Genomic DNA, 27,715 nt, shown 5'->3' on the forward strand with positions numbered 1-27,715 from the left:
AACAAAACCAGACTGAAGAATTCAAATTAAACCTTTTTGTTGTTTTTTGTCTTTGCCTACAGTTAGGATTTTTGGTATTAAAACTATAATGACATAATCTTTAATATACAGTATCTCACAAAAGTCAGTGCCCCTCTTATTTTTTTGCAGCCATTTTCATTGCATCATATCTTCTGAAAGACCAGTACAATAGAAATGAAACTTGAATATACTTTAGAGTAGTCAGTGTACATACGTAGCAACATATATTTACTATTCATTATAAACGACACAGTAGCAAGATAATTGTGTCTTGCCTACAGTTTAGTGTGGTGGATGTAGCATCATTGTCTGGGATTACATGAGTGCTGCTAGCAATGGGGAGCTTCAATGAGGGGAAACATGAAATCCAACATGTATTGAGAAATTGAGGCGCAGAGCATGATCCATAACCAGGAAGCAAAAACATCTTCAAGGAATGTCTGCCGAAACTCAGTGTTGCACATAAACAGTAGTAACCAGACCGAAAAACTAAAAACATGGAGGTACACAAAGTCTGGCGCCCTATTAAAATTCTCATGTTAATGCACCAACAACAGTGTTCAGTTCCAACATCACAACTCGCTCGCACATTTCTCTGTGGCTCTCACCAGCAGCGCAACACTTCCTTATTATTTGATTTCATATTGGTGAAGGTATTTCTTAGTTTAATTTTTTTGTAATATTGAAGTATTTAAATTGCTATTTTGTCCAACTTTCTTTTCACAATTTGTTTAAAAATGTTTATTTTTTGGACCAAATGTGTATGTTTTCTTTTTTGAGGTAGCGGTGGAGCACCACCTTGCGATTGGCTGACAACCAGTGTAGGGCGTATCCAGCCTCTCGCCTAAAGTCAGCTGGGATAGGCTCCAGTGTACACAACGATAAGCGGTATAGAAAATGGATGGATGGAGGGTTTGGGCATAATTTAAGTACCATTTTAAAAGAACTGATCTGCATAATATGTTCCAGATACCCAACTTTATACCTCCAAAATGACAAGTGCATTGTTGACGGACATATATTACTTTCAAACAGTCACACTTTTAACACTTACTACAGTACTGAGGGCCTGATCTACTAAGATCCAAATAACAAGTGCTAAACAGTGTGTGCAAATTATAAAATCGCATGTACTATTAGTGGCAAGTGAGCTACTAAGACCGCATATACAATTGACTACTATTTAAATTAGGTTTTTGCATGTATATATATATATATATATATATATATATATATATATATATATATATATATATATATATATGTCGGCTGTGATCACGGAGACACTCATTTCCCGCCACATTTATGGCATCATAAGCCATAAGCAGCACACAAATACAAAATGTACCACCTTTTCTAGGCTATTGAAGCGTAATCTAGACCAGTGGTCCCCAACCTTTTTGTAACTGCGGACCGGTCAACGCTTGAAAATTTGTCCCACGAACCGGGGGGGGGATTAGATTTATTTTTTTTGTCATAAAAAAATACAATCATATGTGCTTACGGACTGTATCCCTGCAGACTGTATTGATCTATATTGATATATAATGTAGGAACCAGAAATATTAATAACAGAAAGAAACAACCCTTTTGTGCGAATAAGTGTGAATGAGTGTAAATGGGGGAGGGAGGTTTTTTGGGTTGGTGCACTAATTGTAAGTGTATCTTGTGTTTTTTATGTTGATTTGAATAAAAAAATAAAAAAATAATTTTTTAAAATTTTTTTATTCTTGTGTGGACCGGTACCGGGCCGCGGCCCAGTGGTTGGGGACCACGGATCTAGACAACAGACCTTACTTTTAGAATGCTAAACGTGCACTCTGGGAGGCACTGTGGTGTCATGATGGTGTGTCTGGAATGACCCAAACACATACAAATGCCTATTTTAAGTTTTTTCATGTAGGAGATACATTATGATAAAATGTCTCCAATATATACATATATATTAAAATAACACATTTTTTAAAAATGAGCCCCTTAAGTCATCCTGCAGCTACAAAATTATGAAATAATAATGCTGAATAGACAGTGTACATTTTTTGGGGGGGATTCCTAATATGTTGACAAACACACGTGCGACGTAGGATTCTCTATCAATTATACGTTTTTGCAGTGTGAACGTCACCTTTCTCATAGATATTTGTGTGTAACTGTGCCAGTTTGCATGCACATTTCAGACGTGCTAAATAGACGCAAAACACCAGTCACAGACGGGTCTCAGTCTTGATAAATCACATTGCGAGGGCTAAATTATTATATTTATATCTCCTTCCAGTATTGTGGGCGTTCTTATAATCAGCATATATTCTGCATATTTGTGAAGACGGACTCACTATGTGGATTTGACTCTTTTTTGCTCATTTAAGAGACACAATCCTCTGCTCACAATTTTAGTAGATTAGTTTAGCATGCGCTATCAAGTTTGCAGATGTTTTAATCCTCAGGCCCTGTGTCATTTCCAAGTTTAATTTCTATGATTGTCCTTTAAGATATTTTAAAGGCCTACTGAAATGAATTTTTTTTATTTAAACGGGGATAGCAGATCCATTCTATGTGTCATACTTGATCATTTCGCGATATTGCCATATTTTTGCTGAAAGGATTTAGTAGAGAACGACAATAAAGTTCGCAACTTTTGGTCGCTAATAAAAAAAAGCCTTGCCCCTACCGGAAGTAGCGTGACGTCACAAGCTGGAGTGCTGCTCACATTTCCCTATTGTTTACACCAGCAGCGAGAGAGATTCGGACCGAGAAAGCGACGATTACCCCATTAATTTGAGCGAGGATGAAAGATTCATGGATGAGGAAAGTGAGAGTGAAGGACTAGAGTGCAGTGCAGGGCGTATCTTTTTTCGCTCTGACCGTAACTTAGGTACAAGGGTTCATTGGATTCCAGACTCTCCTTTTTCTATTGTGGATCACGGATTTGTATTTTAAACCACCTCGGACACTATATCCTCTTGAAAATGAGAATCGAGAACGCAAAATGGACATTCACAGTGACTTTTATCTCCACGACAATACATCGGCGAAACACTTTCGCTACGGAGCTAACGTGATAGCATCGGGCTCAAATGCAGATATAAACAAAAGAAAAAGAAAAAAATAAACCCCTGACTAGAAGGATAGACAGAAAATCAACAATACTATTAAACCCTGAACATGTAAATACACGGTTAATGCTTTCCAGCTTGGCGAAGATTAACAATGCTGTTGCTAACGACGCCATTGAAGCTAACTTAGCAACCGGACCTCACAGAGCTATGATAAAAACATTAGCGCTCCACCTACTCCAGCCGGCCCTCATCTGCTCATCAACACCCGTGCTCACCTGCGTTCCAGCGTTCCATCCGTTGCTACAGCCAGCCGCTAATACACCGATCCCACCTAAAACTTTCTTCTTTGCAGTCTTCATTGTTCATTAAACAAATTGCAAAAGATTCACCAACACAGATGTGCAGAATACTGTGGAATTTTGAGATGAAAACAGAGCTTTTTTGTATTGGATTCAATGGTGTACCAATACTTCCGTTTAACTAGTGACGTCACTCACATACGTCATCATACAAAGACGTTTTCAACCAGGAGTTTAGCGGGAAATTTAAAATTGCACTTTATAAGTTAACCCGGCCGTATTGGCATGTGTTGCAATGTTAAGATTTCATCATTGATATATAAACTATCAGGCTGCGTGGTCGGTAGTAGTGGATTTCAGTAGGCCTTTAAGTGTTTCTAAAAAGTGAGGGATGTACTCACTTTTAGGTTAGGTTAGGTTACTTTATTAGTACCCGAAGGTAAACTTGTTTTGCAGCCAGCAAGATCAAGACATCCATTTAAACATACAAGAGAAAGGAAGAGCTTTGTTATCTGTGTAAAGGCATATATTCTATACAGCTTTTCTAGTGAAGGTCATTAGATTGTCCATAAAGTTGAAGATTGAAAGTTACTTTCATCGTGGTAAAATATTATGATGATATAACTGTAAATACCTACGGAGTGTTATAACTGAAATTATTCACTTGTTTTTATACAAACAGCAACATGCAAGCATCACATTGGTTTGCCTTTGTTCGGGGGAACATTCAAATCCCACTCAACTACAAACAAATGCAAACCTAATTTGGGAAGAGATTGATTACAGGAGTAGAGGAGCGGTGGGGGAGAGGAGAGCTAAACATTACCAGATTCGCTGACAGCAGGAAGAGGGGAGGCAAGGCCATGGGAAAGGGCGGAGGCAGCAGAGAAAGAGAGCGGTGCATTCTCACTGTCACCTAAAGTCAGCAGGTGGAGCAGAGCACAGCATTATGAACATTTCATCTCATTCGTCCTCATCCAGCTGTCCAGACCCGGATGTGAGTTTAGATACCTGCTTGGATGCTGTGCAAACATTTTTCATGCAACCATACTTTGATGTGCCAATCTGTGTGGATCATGTTTTTGTATGAACCTCATGCAGTAGTTTGTGCTACACAGATGCCAGTGCAGATATGTCACTCCACCCTGTCTCTGAGAGAATCAAGGAGCACACTCATTCCTCCTCATGCCCAAAACATACGCACAACACCAAAACACGTGCAACTTTACATAACACAACGCACAAGTGCGGGCAATACGCAGCAAAATCCAAAACACACACAAACCCCTTAAGCACACGCGTTATAAAACTTTTCAAACAGTAGGAGTTTAAGTACGGAAGATGTACCTTTTCATGCCGCCAACTTTCTTCTGGACAACCCGCTCATGTATTTGTATAACCCTACCTGTTATGTACGTGAGGGTTGGAAGGAGACGACACCACGAAGAGCTTAAGGTTACCAGGTTTATTGTAACCTTTGATGATTGTGTGGGATGTGTATGCTACTCTAAGTGTTGGTTGCAGGATTAAGTGTAGAATTAACCAAGTAAATAATTCAAGAGGATGTTGTACATGCGTGATGGATGAAAGGTTTGTCTGACCAAGAGGGTAGGCACAAGGGAGATCCGGGGACAGGCAGGTGGTCGAAGGCAGGCGGCAAGCAACAATGTCCAAGTCCAAAACGAGTGATCGAGGATTGAGAGAGGCAACTGCAAGGAGAACAAGGGACATAAGTCAACAAGACAAAAAGGGGCAAAAGACAAAAGCAAGGCGAGGACAACGAGAGGGAAGCCAGAGACGTAATGCTTACTACAAGAGTTAACGACGTTCCGGCGTAGGTCCCAAGGAGTGACTGGTTCTTATGCTGTCCTCCTGATTACTGCCAGGTGTGCTGATGGCTAACCGCCTGCAGCTGCGGCGAAGAGAGGGCGTGATGCAATCGGCGGGGGCGTGTCCTGACATGCTGCCAGACAGGGAGTGTGATCTTGCTGAGGGAAAATCTTGGGTTCGAATCCGCGCTGCAACAGTACCCCCCTCCTTAGGCGAGGCACCCGACGAGCGTCTGAGGGCCCCCGGGTTGGCACAGTAGAAGTCCTCCAGAAGAGAGGGGTCGGCAAGGTAGGAGGCCGGCACCCATGATCTGTCCTCCGGTCCGTATCCCTCCCAGTCGACCAGGTATACCAGCCCCCTACCCTGTCGACGGACCCCGAGGATCTTCCTTACCGTCTAAACCGGATCGCCGTCATCCAGGAACCTGGGGGGGGGCGGGGTAGGGGTAGGGGGAGATAGAACGCTCTCCACCACCGGCTTTATTTGAGAGACATGGACCACAGGATGTCGCTTGACCGAGGGTGGGAGAGCCAGTTTAACAGAAACCGGGTTGATTAAGGAAATGATGGGAAAAGGACCAACAAAACGGGGGGCTAATTTTTTAGACGGTACCTGGAGGCTGAGGTCCTTAGCGAGTAACATGACCTTTTGTCCAGGCTGATAAGAAGGGGCCAGGATACGGTGTCTGTTGGCACTGCGACACATCCTCTCTGATGCCTTAACGAGGGCCGTACGAGCGGCTCTCCACACCCTCTGACACCTTTTGATGTGGGCCCTGGTAGAAGGTACCCCGATCTCGAGTTCCTGCTGGGGAAACATAGGGGGTTGGTAGCCCAAAGAACACTCAAAAGGGGACATACCGGTGGCAGAGCTCTTCATTGCGTTGTAGGAGTACTCTACCCATGGGATGAACTTGCTCCAGGACGAGGGCTGACGTTGGGCAACGCAGCGAAGCATAGACTCCAGACTTTGATTGGCTCTTTCGGCCTGTCCATTGCTTTGGGGGTGATATCCTGAGATGAGGCTGACCGAGGCCCCGATCCCCTTACAAAATGTTCTCCATACCTTAGAGGTGAACTGAGGGCCCCGGTCGGATACGGTGTCCATAGGAATCCCATGTTGTTTTACGACGTGCAACGTGAGAAGATCCGCCGTCTCGGAGGAGGAAGGCAACTTGCGGAGGGGTATGAAGTGGGCTGCCTTAGAAAAACGGTCGACAATGGTGAGTATAGTGTTATGACCTCTCGAGACGGGAAAGCCAGTGACGAAGTCCAAAGCTATGTGTGACCATGGGCGAGCCGGAATCGACAGTGGGCGTAGTAGACCAGCCGGGGGTCGGTGTGACGGTTTACTGCGGGCACAAGTGGAACAGGCAGTGATGGACTCTCGAGTGTCAGCAGCCAAGGATGGCCACCAAAAACGTCTTCGGACAAAGGATAATGTACGTTGGAACCCAGGATGGCAGGAAAACAGACTAGAGTGGGCCCAATTCAAGACCTGGGACCGAAGTTCTCTGTGAACGAACAACTTGCCAGGCGGTCCGCCCCCAGGTCCAGGACGAGCCTGCAGAGCCTTCTTCACCTGGTCCTCAATTTTCCAGGTGACCATTCCCACAATACGAGCTGGTGGCAGAATGGTCTCAGGGATGGGCGGACAAGCGTTCTCAGCCATGTGCACTCTAGACAATGCGCCTGCCTTCTGGTTCTTGGATCCTGGTCGGTAAGACAAGACGTAGTCGAAGCGAGAAAAAAACTGTTGCCACCTTGCCTGTCGATTGTTGATACGTCGCGCTGACCGAATGGCGAGAAGGTTGCTATGGTCAGTCAAGATTTGGAACTGGTGCCTAGCTCCCTCTAACCAGTGTCTCCACTCCAATAAAGCCTCGTGGACAGCCAGCAGCTCCCTGTTACCAGCATCATAGTTTAGTTCAGCCGGGGAAAGTCGCCTGGAGAAAAATGCACAGGGGTGAAGCAAGTTATCAATCTTAGATCTCTGAGAAAGTATAGCTCCAATCCCTGAGTCAGAAGCATCCACCTCCACTAAGAATGGACAGTCCCAATCCGGATGGATGAGGACGGGGGCAGAGATAAAGCTGGTCTTGAGTCCTCTAAAAGCACTGTCGGCCTCAGGTGACCACAAAAAATTGACCTTAGATGAGGTGAGAGTGTTGAGGGGTGCTGCAATAAGACTGAAATTCCGAATGAATCTTCTATAAAATCCTGCGAAGCCCAGAAATCTCCTGAGTTCTGTCTTGGATGTGGGTTGTGGCCAAGCTACCACAGCCTTGACCTTCTCAGGGTCAGCCCTGACATGCCCCTTCTCCACAATGAAGCCCAGAAAATCCACAGATGAGGCGTAAATAAGGCATTTCTCCGCCTTGACAAACAGTCTGTTCTCGAGAAGACGCTGAAGGACCAAACGGACATGCTGTTGATGCTCCTGCGGGTTGCGAGAAAAAATAAGGATGTCGTCCAAGTAGACAACAACAAACTGGTCCAGCATGTCACGAAGAATGTCATTGACCAGTGTCTGAAAAACAGCAGGAGCATTGGTAAGACCAAAAGGCATAACTCTGTACTCGTAGTGGCCAAGGTGAGTATTAAACGCTGTCTTCCATTCATCCCCCTCTTTAATCCGAACCAAGTGGTATGCGTTGCGAAGGTCGAGTTTAGTTTAAGATGGTAGCTGGTGCCAGGGGTTCAAAAGATGCGTTTAGAAGTGGCAGTGGGTACTTGTTCTTGATGGTTATGTTGTTGAGGTGCCGGTAGTCAATGCAGGGTCGCAAGGACCCGTCCTTCTTAGTCACAAAGAAAAACCCTGCAGCCACAGGGGATTTAGAAGAGGTTATGATACCGGAAGCCAGAGATTCCGTGATATAATTCTTCATGGCTTCTTTTTCGGGAAGAGACAGGTTGTACAGCCGACTAGACGGCAGGGATGCCCCAGGAAGCAGCTCGATAGCGCAGTCATATGGTCTATGCGGCGGGAGAGATAGAGCACCTTCCTTGCTGAATACTTCAGCGAGGTCATGATAAAACTCAGGAATGGTAGAGAGGTCGACCTGGTGGTTAGTAGATTGAATAGTTCTGCTGGGGGCCGAGGCTGACTTCAAGCTGTTAGCGTGACAAAGGGTGCCCCAAGCCATTATCTCTCCGGAGGTCCATGAAATGTGAGGATTATGTTGCTTCAACCATGCTCTTCCTAAGACAACTGGAGTGAAAGGGGCCTCCAAAACCCAGAAACGGATGGTTTCAGAATGGTTTCCGGATAAGGTGAGAAGCAGCGGTTCTGATCGGTGTCTGATAGGACCCAATGGACGTCCGTCCAGAGCTTGAGCAGGAAGGTCCTTGTTCAAGGATACCAGAGGAATCTTGTTTTGTTGGGCAAAGCCGTAGTCCATAAGACTATCGTCCGCCCCGGAGTCCAAAAAAACTAACTCCAACTCTCTTGTCGTTCCAAGTTAAGGACGCGGAAAACAGGATGCCTGGGTTCTCTTGTCCCCGGGGGAGTGTCGAATGGCTCACCAGGATCCCCCTTGCTGGTGAGCCTGGTCTTTTAGTAGTGCCGGACAGTAGCGGACAATGTGTCCCGCACCCCCACAGTAAAGGCAGAGATGTTGCCTCATCCTTCTCTCCCTCTCCTCCGTCTCCAAACGGGTTCTTCCTACTTGCATGGGTTCGGTGGTTGAAACCGCAACAGGTAATGGGGTCGGTTGTCCTCCAAATGGCTGAAAGACGGGAGATGAGGTCGTAGCCGGGGTTCTCCTAGCGACGCTCCGGACTCTCTCGGTTGCTCGCTCCACAAGTCTCAGATCATACTGGAGTGCCAAGTCAATGAGGCCTCTGCAAGAGGTTGGTCTATCCCTCAGCAGACCGTCCTTGATTTCTTCGGCGAGTCCCTGACGAAAAGCACTTTGGAGGGCTTTGTCGTTCCAGCCACTGTCTGCCGCAATGGTCCGGAACTCAAGGGTGTAGGCTGCCACCGAGCGAGTTCCTTGCCGGATGGTGTGCAAGCGTCCTGCGGCATCCGCCCCATCCTTGGGGTGGTCGAAGACAGCCAAAAATTTGGACCGGAAGGCTTAGTAGTCGGTGCCGAGGCCCAGTGACTTGTCCAAAGCTGCAGTAGCCCCCTTGAGAGCAGGTCCGGCAAGCAGCGAAAAAATAAATGCAATTTTGGCCCCATCGGTAGTGTAATGCGAGGGTTGGTGCAAAAAAATAAACTCACATTGCACCAAAAAACCCCTACAGAGCTCAAAATCACCCTCAAAAGGCTTATGGCTAGCAATCTTGGGCTCTCGGCTAAAGGAAGCGCTACCGGAGCTAGTAGTTGGTGTAGCATGCTGTCCAGTTACCAAGTCTTGCACTGGGCTGGGGACTAGCTCGTCCAACTTAATATATAACTTGGTGAAAGCCTTCTCTAAATTGTCCTCTAATGCCTCAAAACGAGTCTGGTGCGTCTTCAGGACTGAGCACATTACCTCCAAGTCCGGATTTCGTGGGATCCGAGCCTGGGGAGCGAGGCTAGGCTGGGGGGTGTCGTCTGGTTCCGACATGGTTGGCCGGAACGTACTGTTATGTACGTGAGGGTTGGAAGGAGACGACACCACGAAGAGCTTAAGGTTACCAGGTTTATTGTAACCTTTGATGATTGTGTGGGATGTGTATGCTACTCTAAGTGTTGGTTGCAGGATTAAGTGTAGAATTAACCATGTAAATAATTCAAGAAGATGTTGTACATGCGTGATGGATGAAAGGTTTGTCTGACCAAGAGGGTAGGCACAAGGGAGATCCGGGGACAGGCAGGTGGTCGAAGGCAGGCGGCAAGCAACAATGTCCAAGTCCAAAACGAGTGATTGAGGATTGAGAGAGGCAACTGCAAGGAGAACAAGGGACATAAGTCAACAAGACAAAAAGGGGCAAAAGACAAAAGCAAGGCGAGGACAACGAGAGGGAAGCCAGAGACGTAATGCTTACTACAAGAGTTAACGACGTTCCGGCGTAAGTCCCAAGGAGTGACTGGTTCTTATGCTGTCCTCCTGATTACTGCCAGGTGTGCTGATGGCTAACCGCCTGCAGCTGCGGCGAAGAGAGAGCGTGATGCAATCGGCGGGGGCGTGTCCTGACATGCTGCCAGACAGGGAGTGTGATCTTGCTGAGGGAAAATCTTGGGTTCGAATCCGCGCTGCAACACTACCAGGTCCATTAGCACTGGAAAGTCAGAATTTCCGAGTTCATATAGTTAGAAATTTCAACTTGAACACCCCCCGAGGTTGGATTTCCTCCTCAAAAAGTCAGAGAGTCCTCCCCACGCGTGAGTTGGCTTCAAAGATGGCTGCTCTGAGTGTAAGCAATGATATAAGCTTCTATAATAGCCGTTATTAGCCCCTCTGACTATGTTGTGTCGCATTAAATCAGCCATAGACAATGTATTGTTGGACGTTGACCGTATTTTTCGGAGTATAAGTCGCACCGGCCGAAAATGCATAATAAAGAAGGAAAAAAACATATATAAGTCGCACTGGAGTATAAGTCGCATTTTTTGGGGAAATTTATTTGATAAAACCCAACACCAAGAATAGACATTTGAAAGGCAATTTAAAATAAATAAAGAATAGTGAACAGGCTGAATAAGTGTACGTTATATGACGCATAAATAACCAACTGAGAACGTGCCTGGTATGTTAACGTAACATATTATGGTAAGAGTCATTCAAATAACTATAACATATAGAACATGCTATACGTTTACCAAACAATCTGTCACTCCTAATCGCTAAATCCGATGAAATCTTATACGTCTAGTCTCTTACGTGAATGAGCTAAATAATATTATTTGATATTTTATGGTAATGTGTTAATAATTTCACACATAAGTCGCTCCTGAGTATAAGTCGCACCCCCGGCCAAACTATGAAAAAAACTGTGACTTATAGTCCGAAAAATACGGTATATATGGTAATGTTACTGTCGTGTAAATTCAATTTTGTCATGAGTTTTATGCGTTCTACATTGCTAGCAACGGTGTCTTTATTTCCTCTTCATCCTCCGTGTTTGAAGGTTGCGGATGGAGTGCATACTGTATTTATACATAAGTTGTTTATATTCAGATAAGGCTAGCGCAGGAAGAGCTTTCGTAGATGTGGCCACCCTGATTGACGACCTCGGAAATCAATCCTAATCAATCAATCAATCAATCATAATTCGGCTTTGACATCATTCCCAGCTTTGACTTCCAACTTCCAAAGTTAATGGAAGGCACCATTACTCAAAGATATGAATACGTAGGTGCCCCCTCCAGACTGTTGCATCCTTGTAACTGTGTTTGCACTTTTGTTGGCTTTTTCTCTGTGTGGTATCTTACTTCTTGTCCTGTGCCTTTTTTTTTTAATGTTCACTTTCTCGTGCCATGCGCAGGCTTCCACACCTGCTGCCTGATTGGCAACCGGGACACACCTGCACCCGTTTGCCAATCAGTCCCCTTTTTTTGTCCGACCCTGTCTGCAATGCCAAAATAATTTTATTTACGGGTCAATACAAAAAATACAAATGAAAAATACAAAATGGAAAAAAAATATTAAATAATTTCTGTGACCTGTGCGCTTTCTTTTGCACTCGCCTTCTTTTGTTCTTTTCTCCACTCCTTTTGTGGGCGAGTTTTCTGTTGATAATAAATATTATTCTTTTTACTCACCGTCTGCCTTCCAGTCTCAGCGTCCTTGAGGTCACGCCACTAAGCTGCGTTTCCAGCTCCTGACAACATCAACACGGCCAACATCTTGAGCAGGAGTTTCGTCAGACCAATCAGACTGGTATGCGTCTGACTGGTACCAAAATTGTAATAATTGACATCCGTCTCAGTTGAATAATGCAGTAAATAGACACAGCTTCCCCCTGCTCAACACGGCGGTCAAGTTGAAATGGTTCTAACAGACAGAAGTTCAGAGGCGGCATTTACATATTCATATCTATGGGGCTTATTTACTAGTAAAGTAGGGAAGGGATTCTTATGGCCCCATTCCTAGGTGGATCTTACGTGGGAGGAAGGTGAGGGTTGTTCACTTTGCAATGCAGTCTGCTAAAAACGATGGAAATCGCCACTCTATATAGCAACACATTTGAAGATATTTAACACTTTACTGCCATCTGGCAGCTAAAGTGGATCCCAATTTGTCACGTTTCATGTGTCAGGTAAACCATGACGAGTGGGGCCATATGAATCCCTACCTACTGTAACATGACAACTTCCGGTTTCATTGTACTTCCTTTGTGTTTTCCCCGTATTGCATGTGTTTTGGGGAATTGTGTGTGTTTTTGACGTCGCGGCATGTTTGCCCCTGTCGGCCACCGTAGAGATGACCTAAAAAACTTTTTTAAATTAATTCTTAAAAAACTAAATAAAAAATTACAAGTATAAAATAAATAAAAATAGTAATATATATATATATATATATATATATATATATATATATATATATATATATATATATATATATATATATATATATATATATATATATATATATATATATATATATATTTTTTTTTTTACATTGATTCTTAAATATTATGAATCAATTTAGAACGGGAATAAATACAAATCTCAAATCAAATCGTGAATACAATTTTTTGAGTACCCCTCACAGCAGGCAGGAGACATTACAACGACATTAAGAACCTATTGAATTAGGTCGTCGTTGAGAAACTCAAATTTAACGTTGGAACAACATTCTTTTAAACAACATTTAATCAATGTTGGTTTCTGACGTTTATTTGACGATTGAATTTTGGTCATTTCCTAACCAATATTCTACAACACAAATACAACGTTGAAACAACATGCTTTTTGACAACGTTTATTCTATGTCAGGTTGTGACGTTGAATTGACCGTTGAAATGTGGTCGTTTTCTAACCAACAACATGGATCCAAAGTTAGACATCAACGTTGTCTCACTTTACAAATACAACTATTTAGCAACGTTGTTTCAAAGTCAGTTTCAGAGGACATGTATGAATAATCAACGCTGTAAAAATGTCTTGTGCCTGCCGGGCTAGTATACGGAGCATAGGGGTGCCGTTTATTTAGAGCTGATAAATATGGTGAATGTGTAAAACACAGTCACTGAGACACTTCTCCTCTCACCGTTCTCTATTACACACACACACACACACACACACACACACAAACACACACACCCACACACGCCCGTCAACTCTGTGCACCAGTGATCGAAAAAAAAGAAGAGGGTTTAGGAGGGCACCTGTGATGTGTTTGCATACCCCTTCTAATCGTGAAGAAGGCAACGGAAAAGGGAGTGGGAGTCAGTCTGTGTCCGTGGAGCTCTCATGCTCACATGAGATTGTGTACCTAATGTTGTGTTAAAGACTGTATACACACTGTAATGCATATGCTTCCTCCATAACCTGTCCTAGCTTCAGATCTTACCTGCTCCTGCAGGATAGCCTCTGCTCCAGCGTTTATGTCTGTGCTCCAGGTGTAGGCTGCGCTCTAGGGAGCGTCTCATCAGGGCCTCCAGCCGCTCCTGAACGCATCATAGCAAAGCGTTTTTTTGTCATCCTACCTTTTCTTCATCATACAATCAGCTTATTTTTGGTCATTTTGGACATAAAGAGAGACACTTAAATACAAATCATACAGGTGACGTTAACGACATATAGTGAGAGCAGAGCGTGATTAGTAGACTGATCTGGACTCAGCTGACCCTCTCGTCCTCCAGCTGCTGCCTTCGCTTCTCTTCCACCGCGGCCCTGCGGAGCTCTTCTTTGTGCTTCTGCTCCTCCAGACGCTTCCAGCGCTCCTCCACCGTGCGCTCATACTGCAGCTGAGATCGCCGCTCCTTTTCCCTGATCAGTTGCTCTCGGGCCGCTGAAAGAAACAAGATTCTACTGGTTACTGACGGCTTCCTGAAACCACACAAGCAGCGTTTTGCTTCTCAGCTTCTCTTGTAGATTTTTGAACATGAACCACAAAAAAACATTAATGAGATTCATTTAAACCAGGGGTCCCCAAACTACAACCGGATGCGGCCCGCCAGCGTCCAAAATCCGGCCCGCGGAAAGTCCCAAGTTAAAAATAAATAAATAAATAAAATAAATAAATAATTTAAATTATTATTTAATCCATTTTCTACCGCTTGTTACTCTCTGTGTCTCCTAGCAGCTCAGGCAAATCATATTGTCTAAAAATGCATTTTCCCATTGATAACGTGACATCATCACGCTCGGGAATATATATATGTATACATACACACACACACACACACACACACACACACACACACACACACACACACACACACACACACACACACACACACACACACACACACACATATATATGTGTGAGTCAAAAAGTTTGGGGACCCCTGATTTAAACATACACACAATACACCTGCGTCATTGTCAAAAACCGTGTTGACCTAAATATAAGACAATTTCTCTTCTTCCAGACGCTTTTGTTTGGAAAAATATTTAATCCATCTTTCCATTTTCTACCGCTTGTTCTCAGTTGTTGACAGTTGTTTCCATGACTCTGACTCATTGATAATGGATTGACCCAAATATAAGACTATAAATATAAAATAACCCATCTTCTTCAAAATCTTTCTTTTTAAGACAAAATCCATCCATCCATGCATTCCATTTTTCTACCGCTTGTCCCTTTTGGGGTCGACACAAAATCAAAGACAGAAAAATAAAGAAAATCTATTTCTTTTAAATTATTTAGAAAATCTGAATATTTTGTTTCTAGCTGCTCAACAGCTGTGCGACAACTCTTGATTCATTGATACTTTCTGTAGGTTGTTTTTCGTCTTTTTTCCTATTTGGACTCGCCACAATACATTTCCATGACGCTTTTTGGTTTAGTTTTTAAATCGGACACAACCCCAGCCAGGAATCAAACTCACGCCTCCTTCCACTGAAGGCAGAAAAATGTACCATTACACCACTAGGGAATGAGGCAGTGATTCATATACAGAACATATTGACCAGAATATTGGACAAGAAATGTCCTTACTATAGTAAGGGTCGTTGATGACCCTTACTAGATGACCTAGATGACCAAGATGACCCTTCTACATTAAAACCAGTTTTTGGACAAACATTTTTCAAGACAAAAAAGACAAGATAATTGATTGCAGTGACAAAAATATATTGCTTAGCTGCTCAACAGTTGACTCTGCTTCACTGATCAACAATATATTACATTTTGCAGAAGAACTGTCTCCAGGTCACTTGATGGAAAACAACATTCAGACTGGCTTTGGGAGAAGTCATTGGCAGCGCCTGTTGCAAGGTTGCAGCTATTTCCCTGAAAATTTTTTGGCAGCGCCTGTTGCAAGGTTGCAGCTATTTCCCTGAAAAGTTTGCCCGAAATTTTTCCCCAGATATTTTCAACCGCTACAAAGACAAGTTATCATTGTAGACTACTAATACACTAATACCCCTGATTTTTGGTACAGTAGTGTTCTTTTTTACGGTTGTAACTTTCTTTGTACCAAGATTGTTTATGTGTTTTATGACTCAGACATTACCATTTATTTATGAAAAACAAAAATGTATCATATATAAATGCAGACACACCCACAGATTAAAGTGTAGAACAACATCATTAGCATGACAAAGAGTTGTAGTGTTCGGCAATTTCCAAATCATCTCTCTTTACTCTTAGTTTCTCTCCTGCACTTCCTCTAAGAAATGTTTCCATGCAGTATTTTTTAACAAACCACTAAAACACAATTTCACATCCAACACCTGCATTTCTCCAACATAACAAAAGTCAAGATTACTGCCAAAATAGCTAGACAAACCATAAATTGTCATAAAAACAACTTAATATCGAAATAAAAGGTTACTGCAGTGCAAAAAAGTTCATATAAAACAAAAAAGGGCAGCGCAGGATAAGTACTTTTCCATGAGGATTTTCCAGGACATTTGACCTTTGACCTTTTTTGTCATTTTCTTTACAGAGTAAAACAAAATGTGTCAATTTTACAGTGAAAAACTGGCAGCTCAGTCATCAGAATTTTGCCATAAAATGAGCTGAAAGTATATTTACCATAAAATCAAGGGTGCGTTTGTACCACTTATTTTTATAGTAAAATTCACTAAGCTGCCAAATTTTTTACCTTAAAATGTACAGTATTTTTTTTTTTACAGTGCATTACTGTAAATTAAAAAATGGCACCACTTTTATTTATTAAAATTCAGGCGACTGAGCTTAAAAAAAATGTTTTCTTAAAGTCTAGTCACTTTTTTTTACAGAGCACCACTGTAAATTAAAAATGGTAAGACTGTTATTTTTATGACAAAATTAAGGTGACTGAATCGCCATTTTTTTTACCGTAAAATCTACTGACCATTTTTACAGTGTATGTTATCCATGACTGGAAAATTGGTGAAATGTTTTCCAGGACGTGTGGGGACCCTCTGTTGGTTTGTAGGTATTAGTCTCCCCAAATACACTGTTAGACAATTTGTCCTTCTTATAGAACCTTTATTTAACCAGATAAGAAAACCCATTGAGATCAAGATCTCTTTCACAAGGGTGACCTGGCCAAGAGGTCAACAGCACATGTCACAGAGCAGTTTCAAAATAAATACATTAAGACATACATTTTAAAATACATAAGAGAACTGTAAAACAACAGAGATTTACATCTTTAAAAACACAGGCACTGTGCAAACGTCTCTCGCTGTTTGTCCCTCAGGACAGAACGGAAGGCTCCAAATGGAAGTAGTTCTGTAAGTTTCAGTTTCGTCTGCAATTCATTCCATGCCATATCTGGAGTAATGCCAAAAGCTCTTTTGCCAAATTCAGTCCGTACATGAGGAACAGTTAAAACATACAAATTCTTAGACTTTTTCCAGAGGAAACAACGCTTTATATTTGGGTCAATAAGATGTATGTAGTTTGTGTAAATACTGAGAGACACGCATTCAACCCATATGACCTCCTGAGAACCAGCATCCTCTGCAATTTTTCTCAGCTATTTTTCCCGAAAATGAAAAAAGACAAAAAACAAATATACACGGCAGAGGACGCTGGTTCTCAGGAGTTTATAGTTTCATTTTGAAGTAATATTTTTGTTGTAACTAGGGATGTCCGATAATGGCTTTTTGCCGATATCCAATATTCCAATATTGTCCAACTCTTAATTACCGATACCGATATCAACCGATACCGATATATACAGTCGTGGAATTAACACATTATTATGCCTAATTTGGACAACCAGGTATGATGAAGATAAGGTCCTTTTTAAAAAAAATTATGAAATAAGATAAATAAATTTCAAAAAAATTCTTGAATAAAAAAGAAAGTAAAACAATATAAAAACAGTTACATAGAAACTAGTAATTAAAGAAAATGAGTAAAATTAACTGTTAAAGGTTAGTACTATTAGTGGACCTATATATATTGATATATAATGTAGGAACCAGAAATATTAATAACAGAAAGAAACAACCCTTTTGTGTGAATGAGTGTGAATGGGGGAGGGAGGTTTTTTGGGTTGGTGCACTAATTGTAAGTGTATCTTGTGTTTTTTATGTTGATTTAATTAAAAAAATAAAAATAAATAAACGATACCGATAATAAAAAAAACGATACTGATAATTTCCGATATTACATTTTAAAGCATTTATCGACATCTCTAGTTGTAACCTACTTTTTTTACAATACATATACACAACTAAAGGATGCCCAGTGTGATAATGGAGCCTAATTTACTGAGATCTAAATACCTTGCAGGGTCTGCATCACAGTTCCGTCGTGGTGAAAAAAAGATAAGCTCTCAATTTACTGGTCGATCTACATCCCTATCCTCACCTATGGTCATGAACTTTGGGTTATGACCGAAAGGACAAGATCATGGGTACAAGGGGCCGAAATGAGTTTCCTCTGTCGCGCTCTCTCTTAGAGAGAGGGTGAGAAGCTCTCTCATTCGGGAGGAGCTCATAGTAGAACCGCTGCTCCTCCACATTGAGAGGAGCCAGATGAGGTGGATCGGGCATCTGGTCAGAATGACCCCCAACGCCTCCCTGGGGAGGTGTTTAGTGCGCTTCCGACCAGTAGGAGACCACGGGGAAGACCCAGGACACGATGAAGAGACTCTGTCTACCAGTAGGTCTGGGAATGCCTTGGGATCTGCCAGGAAGAGCTGGACGAAGTGGCTGGAGAGAGGGAAGTCTGGGCTTTTTTGCTTAGGTTGCTGCCCCCACGACACGACTTTGGACAAGCAGAAGAAGATGGATGGATGGATAAATACTTAGACTTAAACTTAGACAAACTTTATTGATCCACAAGGGAAATTGTTCCACACAGTAGCTCAGTTACAAAGAATGGAAAGGGTAAGGATGGAAATGATAATGCATGTATAAAGCAAACTAAAAATGTACCATAGTAGAATTATAAAATATAACATATATGTAATATTCTTGTGCTAAACAGTGTATATGTAATATTCTTATGCTAAACAGTGTGTGCAATCTATAAAATAGCATGTACTATAATTTGGCGTGTTGCGTGGGATCTACTGAGACTGAGTGTGCATTTAAACAGTGGTGCAGGCCGCCTTATTTAAATGAAGATTTTGCGTGTAATACATGTACGGGGTACCACCACGGACACACTCATTTACTGCACATCCATGTTATCATGCTCCTAACTGTGGCTTTTCGCTACATTTTCAAACATCCAGGAAACATCTACCACTTTTTATGGGCATTTTACAAGCAGTCGTGCAGTGCATCTGCACCACTTTTATTTTATTTTTTTAACTGCTGAAGGTGCATGGGAGGGAGGCTGCACTACACTGTGCTCAACACACAAAAAATGCATACTACAGGATATATGTTAATATTATATAGTCTATGTGAAAAAACGAACGTCATTAGAAAAATATTAAATGACACCAAAACGCATCAATTAAATTTGTTTAATCAGCACCTTGAGTCATCCAGTGGCTATGGAATTATAAAAGGATGTTGCTGAATAGACATTGTGTCTAATATGTTTTATTTCTGACCGTCCGAATACGTTGAAATGTACACATAGGACAAAGGATTCTCTATCTATTGAGCAGTCACAAACACTCCTCTCTCACAGCTATGTGCGTTTGTGTCAGTTTGCGCGTCTTTTTCAGACATGGTAAACAAAACGCAAAATAGTGCTCCCAAAACGGTGATGAGTGTTGATAGATCACATTGCGTGTGCTGTATAATATCTTTGCATTTTCTCCTCCCAGTATTGTGGGCGTTTTGATAATCAGCGTATATTTTGCATGTTAATGAAGACATAGACGCAAAATGGATTACATGCCTTAATCTGCTCACTTAACAGACGCAATCCACTTTGCACACGTTTAGTAGATCAGCTTTGTGTGCTATCAAGTTTCCTCATGTTTTAGTGCACGCAAACCTTGCTTTAGTAAATCAGGCCCTTAGTCTACAACTTTATCCGTAGTTGTTGAATTTGTACTTTGATCACACTATTGCTCGACAGAAGTCAAAACAAAACCATGCAATGATACATAAAACTGTATTTTAAATATACACTGCACTTTTTAGGCAAGGCAAGGCAACTTTATTTGTATAGCACTTTTCATACACAAGGCAGACTCAAAGTGCTTCACAGCACAACATGTGGTACAACAAAGTGAAATGAAAGAAAATTAAAGCAAAATTAAAATGAAAATAAAAACAGTGCGGACGTTAAAAGTTAAAAGATTAAAAGATTTAGCTGAAAGCTAAGGTGAACATAAAAGTTTTCAGTCTAGTTTTAAAAGTAGTCAGAGTTGGGGAAAGTCTGACATCTTCAGGAAGTTTATTCCAGCTATTTGTTGCATAGTGACTGAATGATGCTCTCCCTTGATTTGAGTTTACTCTGGGAACCGCTAACAGATTGGTCTCAGAAGATCTTAGTGATCTAGAGCAGTGGTTCCTTTATTAACCTTAACTTTATTAACCTTTTTTCAGTGATGTACCCCCTGTGAACATTTTTTTAATTCAAGTACCCCCTAATCAGAGCAAAGCATTTTTGGTTGAAAAAAAAGAGATAAAGAAGTAAAATACAGCACTACGTCATCAGTTTCGGATTTATTCAATTGTATAACAGTGCAAAATATTGCTCATTTCTTGTGGTCTTTCTTGAACTATTTGGAAAAAAATATATAAAAATAACAAAAAATTAGTTGAAAAATAAACAAGTGATTAAATTATAAATAAAGATTTCTACACATAGAAGTAATCATCAACTTAAAGTGCCCTCTTTGGGGATTGTAATAGAGATCCATCTGGATTCATGAACTTAATTCTAAACATTTCTTCACAAAAAAATAAATCTTTAACATCAATATTTATGGAACATGTCCACAAAAAATCTAGCTGTCAACACTGAATACTGCATTGTTGCATTTCTTTTCACAGTTCTTTTTGACAGACATTTAAAAAAAATCTCACGTACCCCTTGGCATACCTTCAAGTACCCCCAGGGGTACGCGTACCCCCATTTGAGAACCACTGATCTAGAGGGCTTATATAGTGGGAGCATATCGGTGATATACTTCGGCCCTAGACCATGTAGTGATTTATATGTGAGCGGGAGGATTTTTAAATCAATTCTCTGATGTACAGGGAGCCAATGTAAGGATTTAAGAATTGGTGTAATGTGCTCACATTTTTTGGTCTTTGTTAGAACTCTAGCAGCAGCGTTCTGAACAAGCTGTAGCTGCCTGACAGTTTTTTTGGGAAGACCTGCAAGGAGACCATTACAATAGTCTAGCATACTGGTAATAAAGGCATGTACAAGTTTTTCTAAGTCTTGAGCTGACATGAGCCCTCTAAGTCTTGTTACATTTTTGAGGTGATAGTAGGCCGATTTTGTTACTGATTTGATGTGACTGTCGAAATGTAAATTAGAATCTAAAATAACCCCAAGATTTCTGGCTTTATTTGAGGTTTTCAGGGACAGTGATTGAAGGTGTTGGACGACTTTAAACCATTCTTTTTTAGCACCAAAAACAATTATCTCAGTTTTATCTTCATTTAGTTGTATGGACATTTTGGCACATCCATTGTTTGACTTGCTCAATGCACTGGCACAGAAGATCTATGGGGCGATAGTCATTTGGTGATAGCGCTACATAGATTTGGGTGTCATCGGCATAGCAATGATGGTCAATGTTATTATTTTGCATGATTTGTCCTAGTGGGAGCATATAGATGTTAAATAAATTAAGCAACTATGTTTAGCTGTGACGTGTTTAACAGCGTTATATCCTCATTTAATTCTTTCTTTTGTCATTTTAGGTCAGCGAAAGCATCTCAGTGTTCACACGCAAATGCCTGTCATTGTGAGGCAACTTCTCAACTATCTGTGAGTAGGAGACCCACATTTGCGCTCTACTGTATGTGAGGAGGTCAGACCCTGCTCTGACACAGCTCATCACATCAGCAAGCCAGTGAACTCCCCTGGAACATTCCACTGGCAAAGCCATGCAATCAAGCATGCCAGGATGAACAATCTAAACCCTTTCAGACAAAAAAAACAACTTTTGCGCACTAAAAGAAGCTCAATTACTTACCAAGGCTTCTCTCCCTCTCCTCTCGTCTCTCTTTGGCTAAACGCATCCTGTCGTCTGTCTTCAAGAAACCTTCGACCACTGAAGGATGGACAAACAAGAGGAAAACAATTCAAACAGAAAGAAAAATGTGGTTTAAACAACAGAGTGACACTTACTTGGTTTGCCCACATGGTTGGTACTGATATTAGCCACCAAGTGTGAAGGCGATGCGAATCCATTTAGGAGCGGCTTCTTCTCCACATTAGCCAGAGCTGTCATCACCAAGGCAGAAAGAAAGATTGAACAATTTGGGGGTTTGTTTCTCAAAACAAGCAGGGTGGATTAGGATTACTCACTTGGTTTTCCAGTCCTGGTTGGCGAGCTGCGGCCGTTTGTTACATTTCTCTTGTCTGGAACTAGAGGAGCAGTTGGCGGCGCCATCTTAGCAACTGCAGGGCAGAAAAAACGTGAAGCTCGTCATGATGCTGTCTCAGTCAGTAGTCATGTTGGTCGCAATTACATCAATGGGAAACTTAATTAGGGACACCTGCACACGCCAATGCAATGATTCCCAACCACTGTGCCATAAGAAATGATGAAATTTCACTTAATTGTTCTGAAAATAATACATTTTCTACAAATAATGTTCATCTATCCATGCCAGGGATGTATAGTGACAGGCAGAATAATTAAAGATGACGTATGAGGATTCTCGTCTTTTCTGGCTCATAAATTATGTTAGATACTTGTGTCAGGATAAGGTAGGATATACTAATAATGTGATCCAACAACAATCCAAATGTGATCCAACAACAATCCAAACATCCAACATGTTGTCTTTACAAATGCAATAATGCTTTGCTTTGACTGGCACTGTTTTAACAATGTTTATTGTTGGGGTTGTTGTTAGCAATGGTGCAGTTTCTAATATTTTGCCCTGTCATGACATTTAAGATTAAAATATTAGAAATAACACTCATTGTGCACTGCAACCACATACACAATAATAAACATGTAGTACTAATACCACTGTTAATACCTGTATTAATTTGACGCATTTAGTTTACATCTCATTAAGATTGCACAACAGATGCAGTTGTATAACTTTATTGATCCCCTAGGGCGTGTGTCCTCTGTGAAATTGACTTTAATACCCTGGTAAAATGATGGAATCACTAGACTTGGGGGACGTTTATTCAGCTGTTTAATTTTGCTTGAAAAGTAGATAACTGACATGAGACCAAACTATAGTGATTTCAAATGGCCACTTTCTGGCTTTAAGAAACACTAAAATAAATCATGAAAATAAATTGTTGTAGTCAGTACCAGTTTCATTTTTAGATCAAGCAGAGTAAAATGGAACCATTCAATTCTGAGAAAAAAAATTATGGTATCATGAAAAAAGGAAACATTCCAACACATCACTCGGACTTTGTTGCACCACCTCAAGCTTTTATAACCGCTTGCAGTCTCTGAGTCTATGTACTTAAAGATTGACAAACTACTCTTCGTCGATCTTGCTCCAATTTTCTCTGATTGCTGATGTCGGAACAGCTTGTCAGGTTGGAGTCTCTTCATGGACCATTTTCTTCAATTTCCACCACAGATTTTCAATTGGAGGGAGATCTGGACTATTTGCAGGCCATGACATGGACCTTGTGTATCTTTCTTCAAGGAAAGTTTTTGCTCTATGGAAAGATGCATTATCTTCTTATTAAATGATGTCATCACCCCAAACATCCTTTCGACTGATGGAATAAGAAAGTTGTCCGAAATGTCAACGTAAAGTTGTGCATTTATTGAAGATGTAATGACAGCCATCCCCAGTGCCATTACCTGACATGTAGCCCCATATTATCAATGACTGTGGAAATGTGCATGTTTTCTTCAGGCTGTCGTCTTCATAAATCTTATTGGAACGGCACCAAACAAAAGTTCCAGCATCCTCAACTTGCCCAATGCACATCCACGATTCATTACTGAATATTACTTTCATCCAGTCATCCACAGTCCACGATTGCTTTCCCTAAGCCCACTTTAACCTTGTTTTTTCTGTTTATATGTTAATCACTACATTTCACATGCCCTAAATTAGTCTGATTTCTCAAATAGTTAGTTTTTTGTATTTTATTTTCACAAGTTTGTGTGAAGTCCAAGTGTCCATGCAAACTCTCAAATGCGACTATTGGTCATACGCCATGTGCTACCCGTACATTGGGTGGCGCTTATTTCAATTTAGCGCTGATAAATGTATTTCTTTTCCGGTTGAACAACAACGTCACACTAGGATTGCGGATCCTTACAACTTGTTTTAACTGATTTCCGCTGTAATATTGGCACAGATTACAAATATTACGTCTCTAATGGCTATGCTTATGTTAAATAGCAGACAGCATCAGGAAATTATCTTGGATTGCGCTACGGATATGATGCTACTACCAAGAACGTATTGGGTCGGATGCAAAGAAATGCGGCAGAATAGTTTTTTCGAATGAATTTTTGGACGAAAATCGTGGAAACAAAACTTTTGAATGTCTCAAAGTTCATTCAAAAGGCTCTGTGGATTGGTAGGAGTTTTAAATCCAAAAGGAAAAAAATGCACCGTGAATAGGTTTGTGTACGCTTTATTATTCGTCTTTAATATACCTGCTTCATTATCTTTCATCTCATTCATATTTTGTTCGGGACTCCAAAGTAATCCGGCATTCTACAATTCCTTAGCTACTGTGGATAATGCATATGTTTAAGAGTTATTTCTTTATTCATAATCATGTTTGAATCAGCTCATATTTTTCCATGTATACTCTGTATACCAGTTTCTCTTTGTCTTCAGATTGCCTGTTTAGACAGGGTCGTAAACCATCAGGAATGTGAACACAACCCCCAAGTCTCTCTTCTTATCAGTGTTGAGAGGAGGGGGGGGATGGGGGCTTTCTTTGTGTGAAAAGAGTTGCTTTTTCCTTTGGAATGCCAGATCAACTTGGGCTGCGCATTCGTATGTGTTGTTCGAAGCTGGTCTCTATTCTCAAATATTTCACAATAAATTACAAAATACCTATTCTGTGCTTGGTGGTACCTTTGAGTCAGTTTATATGTCATCTAAGGAACTTGGGACTGACCAGCGTTTTACATCCCACTTGGAGGAACATCTGGTCAAACGCAACAATTTGGGGGCTTCGTCCGAGATGACACGCTGACAATTGGACCTTCTCTTGCAATCTTCTGGACAGACTCACATGGCCAAAACATAATTCAATGTAAGCAGAACCTTTCTTTTTAGATAAAATCTGCATTAGGAGTCTGTCCTGAGGTCTGTAAGTCAAACACAGAATTGTACCCCAGACACAGAGTGGTGATTTTGATTGATTGATTGCATTTTGATATATTTGTTGCATTTTGCCGTAGCCACCATTGCATAAAAGTTGTGAATACCACTCATGTCCTTGTGTCAAGATTACCGTGACGGGCTGCTTCACTGACGAGTAAGCAAATAGTAACGGGTTAGAGTTAGAGGCTCTAGCTGCGTATTGTACGATAAATTGCACGGGTTAGAGTTAGAGGCTCTAGCTGCGTATTGTACGATAAATTGCACGGGTTAGAGTTAGAGGCTCTAGCTGCGTATTGTACGATAAATTGCACGGGTTAGAGTTAGAGGCTCTAGCTGCGTATTGTACGATAAATTGCACGGGTTAGAGTTAGAGGCTCTAGCTGCGTATTGTATGATAAAAGTACGGGGTTAAAGGCCGCCGTATGGTTCAGGGGTTTGAGGCCCCTGAAAAAAAAAAATGGACACAATGGCCAAGGAGTGTGACAGACAAAAATGTGATGGCGGCTGGGGAAAATGTGATTAGTCATTACTTTGTAATGATCAATTGAATGGACGGTTGTCGAAAAGAGAACGTTCCTTGAAAGGGTTAAGAGGGAGTTTACAATACTCGAAAAGTTGTGAACTCAAACGTCTGGTAAAATAAAAAATAAAATAAAAAGGTAACTGGAAGTTTTATGGTAAAGTGAAACGCAGAGAGAGAGTGCTTACGTGTGCGTGTGTGTGTGTGTGTGCGTAGGGCCGTAGGCACTTGCTTGTGTGTGCGTGAGTGCTTACATGTGCATGTGTGTGCGTGTGTGTGCTGGATGCGCGTGCTCATGTGTGTGTGTGTGTGTGTGCGCTGGTGAAAATGGAACAGGCAGGTCAAGAGAAAAAAGAGCAGGGTTGGTGCTCGAGAATTTAAGAGTTTGGCGTATGATAAAAGTAAATGGGGATTACGTGGAAAAACGAAATGCAGCAAAAGAACAGATGATTAATGAGACAAATATGACAGATGGATTGATTGGTCTTTTGCCTGCCGCGCATGCGTAAGACAATTCAAACGACCCGCCCAGACTTTGACTAAGCCACCGCCCTATGACGTAAAGCCGGAGGCGTCTTTATACCCACTTTTGACAGTCACAGGAGGAGCCCTGGTGGTCGAAACAGAAACAAAGCTCTCTGGTTCACCCCGTACTCCTGTGACAAATGAGGGCGGTGCTCACACAGCCTCTCTAAGATTGAACCCTCCTCCAAAACTAACGCTGTCTCCTGAGTGTAAATCACCTCTGGTGCCTAAGCCCCAAAATAACATCCACCCAGCGGAAAACCTCCCGAATATGCCTAATCTTACTAGACAGCAGATAATGCATGAGTCAACGCAAAACTCCTCACTTTACACGCCAGACCATTTTGTTGCCATAAACAAATGCCCTCCCCCAGTAGATGACAGCCTCTCACGTGCACATCAGACATTCTTGAGCAACACACAACAGAGCCAGACTTTGTGGTCTCCTGTAACTGTTAATGGCTCAATGGAAGGCTACATTGATCAACACCCACATGAACCACATGCATACAACATACGCTCAAAAAAGCTGGAGGGACACGCATATCCACTTTTTCCTGATAAAAGCGGCAGATTTCAATATAAGCCTTTTGCTGTGGCAGACATGCAAGCCATTGTTGACAAACTTCCACCTGTGTCTGAAGGTGGGAGTCTTTGGCTCAACACATTAGACAAGCTAACAGCAGGATACACTCTCTCCGTAGCAGACTTTAGAAGCATTTTGTATCGTTGTGTTTCCACACAAGATGGCAAAAATACAGAACAAAAAGCAGGATTAAAGGCTGAATCTTCGACCTCACCGATAACACCATACGTTACAAACATAGCTACTGCTATGCGCAGTCTCTTTCCTCAAGATGAGGATGATAAGGCTAATGACGGAGCAGCAAGGAAGCAACTCCTTAATTTACAGATCGCTGAAGATAAAAGGTCAAAAGAACTAATTAGTAAAAAATCAGCTAGGGTATATTCAGCACTGGGTGACCTTGCTTCTGAGTTCCAACAGGTGGAGGAAAGAATCCTCAACAGACGTGCGACCAGACGGTTGGACTCGGCTGGTGGACAACACGGTGCTTCAAAGCCAGTCCGGGGTGGAAACTGTTTCGGCTGTGACCAGCCTGGTCACTGGAGTCGTGACTGTCCGAACATTTCCGAACAGGAAAGGTTCCGTAGTGCCAACAAACGAACACAAAAGCGTGGCAAAGGACGCCCACCGCAGGAGCCCCAGCAGGAGATACAGACTGGCCCCCTGCTGGACATGAGTGTCAACGGACAATGTTATCAGTTCGTGATTGACACTGGCGCCACCCATTCGATTCTGAATGCAGAGGTACCAAAGAAACTGTGTGCTTCCTCTTTAAAGGTCGAAGGCTTCGCTGGGGTCACAAGGTTACCTGTCACCAAACCACTTCCGGTTCAGATTGCTGGACCTCCTTTACAGACTGTACCCTGACATTCAAATCGCACAGAAGGAACATTCCTGGTGTTACCTGACGGCTCAACCACCAAGCTGCGACACCACTACCAAGGCTCCTACCACAGCCTGAAACAAC

General features: G+C 41.8%; 1 protein-coding gene across 1 annotated transcript in view; it reads right to left on the reverse strand.

Moving 5' to 3' along the window:
- The window catches only part of map7d2a (MAP7 domain containing 2a), a 53,575-nt gene that overhangs the window by 13,793 nt on the left and 12,067 nt on the right, over window positions 1–27,715 (reverse strand). Inside the window, exons 2-7 of the mRNA XM_062047645.1 lie at window positions 22,146–22,238; window positions 21,966–22,061; window positions 21,811–21,888; window positions 13,927–14,090; window positions 13,650–13,746; window positions 4,203–4,292 (exon numbers count right to left, since the gene is read on the reverse strand). Of these exons, the coding sequence (XP_061903629.1) occupies window positions 4,203–4,292; window positions 13,650–13,746; window positions 13,927–14,090; window positions 21,811–21,888; window positions 21,966–22,061; window positions 22,146–22,238 (618 nt within the window). The remainder of the gene's footprint in view (window positions 1–4,202; window positions 4,293–13,649; window positions 13,747–13,926; window positions 14,091–21,810; window positions 21,889–21,965; window positions 22,062–22,145; window positions 22,239–27,715) is intronic.

The sequence above is a fragment of the Entelurus aequoreus genome, linkage group LG05 (genome assembly GCF_033978785.1).
Source record: "Entelurus aequoreus isolate RoL-2023_Sb linkage group LG05, RoL_Eaeq_v1.1, whole genome shotgun sequence".
Lineage (NCBI taxonomy): Eukaryota > Metazoa > Chordata > Actinopteri > Syngnathiformes > Syngnathidae > Entelurus > Entelurus aequoreus.